This window comes from Salvia hispanica, chromosome 3 (genome assembly GCF_023119035.1).
Source record: "Salvia hispanica cultivar TCC Black 2014 chromosome 3, UniMelb_Shisp_WGS_1.0, whole genome shotgun sequence".
Lineage (NCBI taxonomy): Eukaryota > Viridiplantae > Streptophyta > Magnoliopsida > Lamiales > Lamiaceae > Salvia > Salvia hispanica.
Genome location: NC_062967.1, coordinates 18,930,604 through 18,931,923, shown reverse-complemented (window position 1 = coordinate 18,931,923; position 1,320 = coordinate 18,930,604). Strand labels below are relative to the sequence as shown.

The 1,320-nt window shown below is 49.5% G+C and overlaps 1 protein-coding gene across 1 annotated transcript; it reads left to right on the top strand.

Moving 5' to 3' along the window:
* The first annotated feature begins 248 nt into the window (after positions 1-248).
* On the top strand, positions 249-965 carry LOC125209515. Its single transcript, XM_048109116.1, has one exon. The coding sequence runs from the start codon at positions 249-251 to the stop codon at positions 963-965; it is 717 nt and encodes a 238-aa protein (XP_047965073.1).
* Positions 966-1,320: the final 355 nt, after the last annotated feature.

Sequence of the window (1,320 nt, the reverse complement as noted above, 5' to 3'; positions counted from 1 at the left end):
GTTGTAACCACGATTGGTTCAGCTCAGAGTTATTCCCTAGTCCGAAAACGCAATTCTCGGCCCCTCCTCAAACCCAAGGTTCTCAAGTTCCGGGTGGCTACCGGCCTTACCCAGTGGACGACCAAGATTCCCTCGATGGGCGATACGGGTGGACACCCGAACCCGGATCGGGCGGCTCTCAAACTGTTCCTCCTCGTACTCCTACTCCTCTTCCTCGTGGCACCCGAACCCCGTACACTCCGGCGGAGATGGATCAATTATTCAAAACCTATTTGATCATCTCCGAAGATCCCGAGGTTGGCACGAACCAAACCGGGGATAGGTTTTGGTGGCGCGTCTCTCGTCGGTACAATGTATACCGGCCGGCTGAAACCATCATGCGCAATGAGAGAATGGTGCGCAATGCCATATTCAGAGCCAACGACGAAATCCAAAAGTTCCAGGGGTATTACCTCCAAGAAGAGCGGATGGCGGGGAGCAGCAAGAGCGAGCTTGACATCATCAGTGCCGCCTTGGCGACCTACCAATCCATGAATTTGAAACCGTTCAAGTACCTCAGTTGTTGGCAGGAGTCGCGCCATCATCCGAAGTATAAGGGAGGCGTAGTATCCTCCTCCAGCAAACGGTTGAGGTCGGTAGCCCTATCCGACAGCGCCTCCGATGAGGCGGCTACCCAGCTTGCCGGAACTAACTTGGGTAGCCCTGACGCTGGACCGAGCAGTTCTCGCCGGCCGCAAGGAAGGAAAAAGGCGATGGCCAACCACCGTCGCGCTCCGACTCTATCCGCCCCCAATCCCGCTCCCGCTCCTGCTCCCTTTGTGCCACCTCAACCCCCGACCAACTCGTTGTGGACCCTCTTGGGTCAACTCAATACGGCCGATAGGTCTAACATGACTCCCGACCAACTTGCAACACATGTGGCAATGATACGGGGTCTCCGAAGAACATTGGGGCTAGAGGACTAGTCTTCCACGAGGGTATTTTTTAGTCTTTAATTATGTAATTTTTAATTTGTAAGATTTTTAATTATGTATTTTTTATATTTTAATGTATTTTTATATTGTAGAAATGTTTTTATTAATTGAAGTATTTAAATTGAATAATAGAATGGTGGGACCTTTGAGCTTGTCCTTGCAGAAGAGCATGAGTATGAGTGTTGTGCTCTTGCCTAAGAGCAGGGAGTAAAAGTGGATCCGGGCCCACGTCCATGCTCTTGCCAAAGAGCACGGATGTGGATGCTCTTAACACACAAAAGTTTAGGAATAAAACGCAGCATCCTTTCATTAATCATTCTCTCTTATTTTTTATTTTTTATTTATA

What these genes read in the sequence shown, in the direction of transcription:
- LOC125209515 (XM_048109116.1), top strand. Translation starts at nt 249, where the DNA reads ATGGATCAATTATTCAAAACCTATTTGATCATCTCCGAAGATCCCGAG.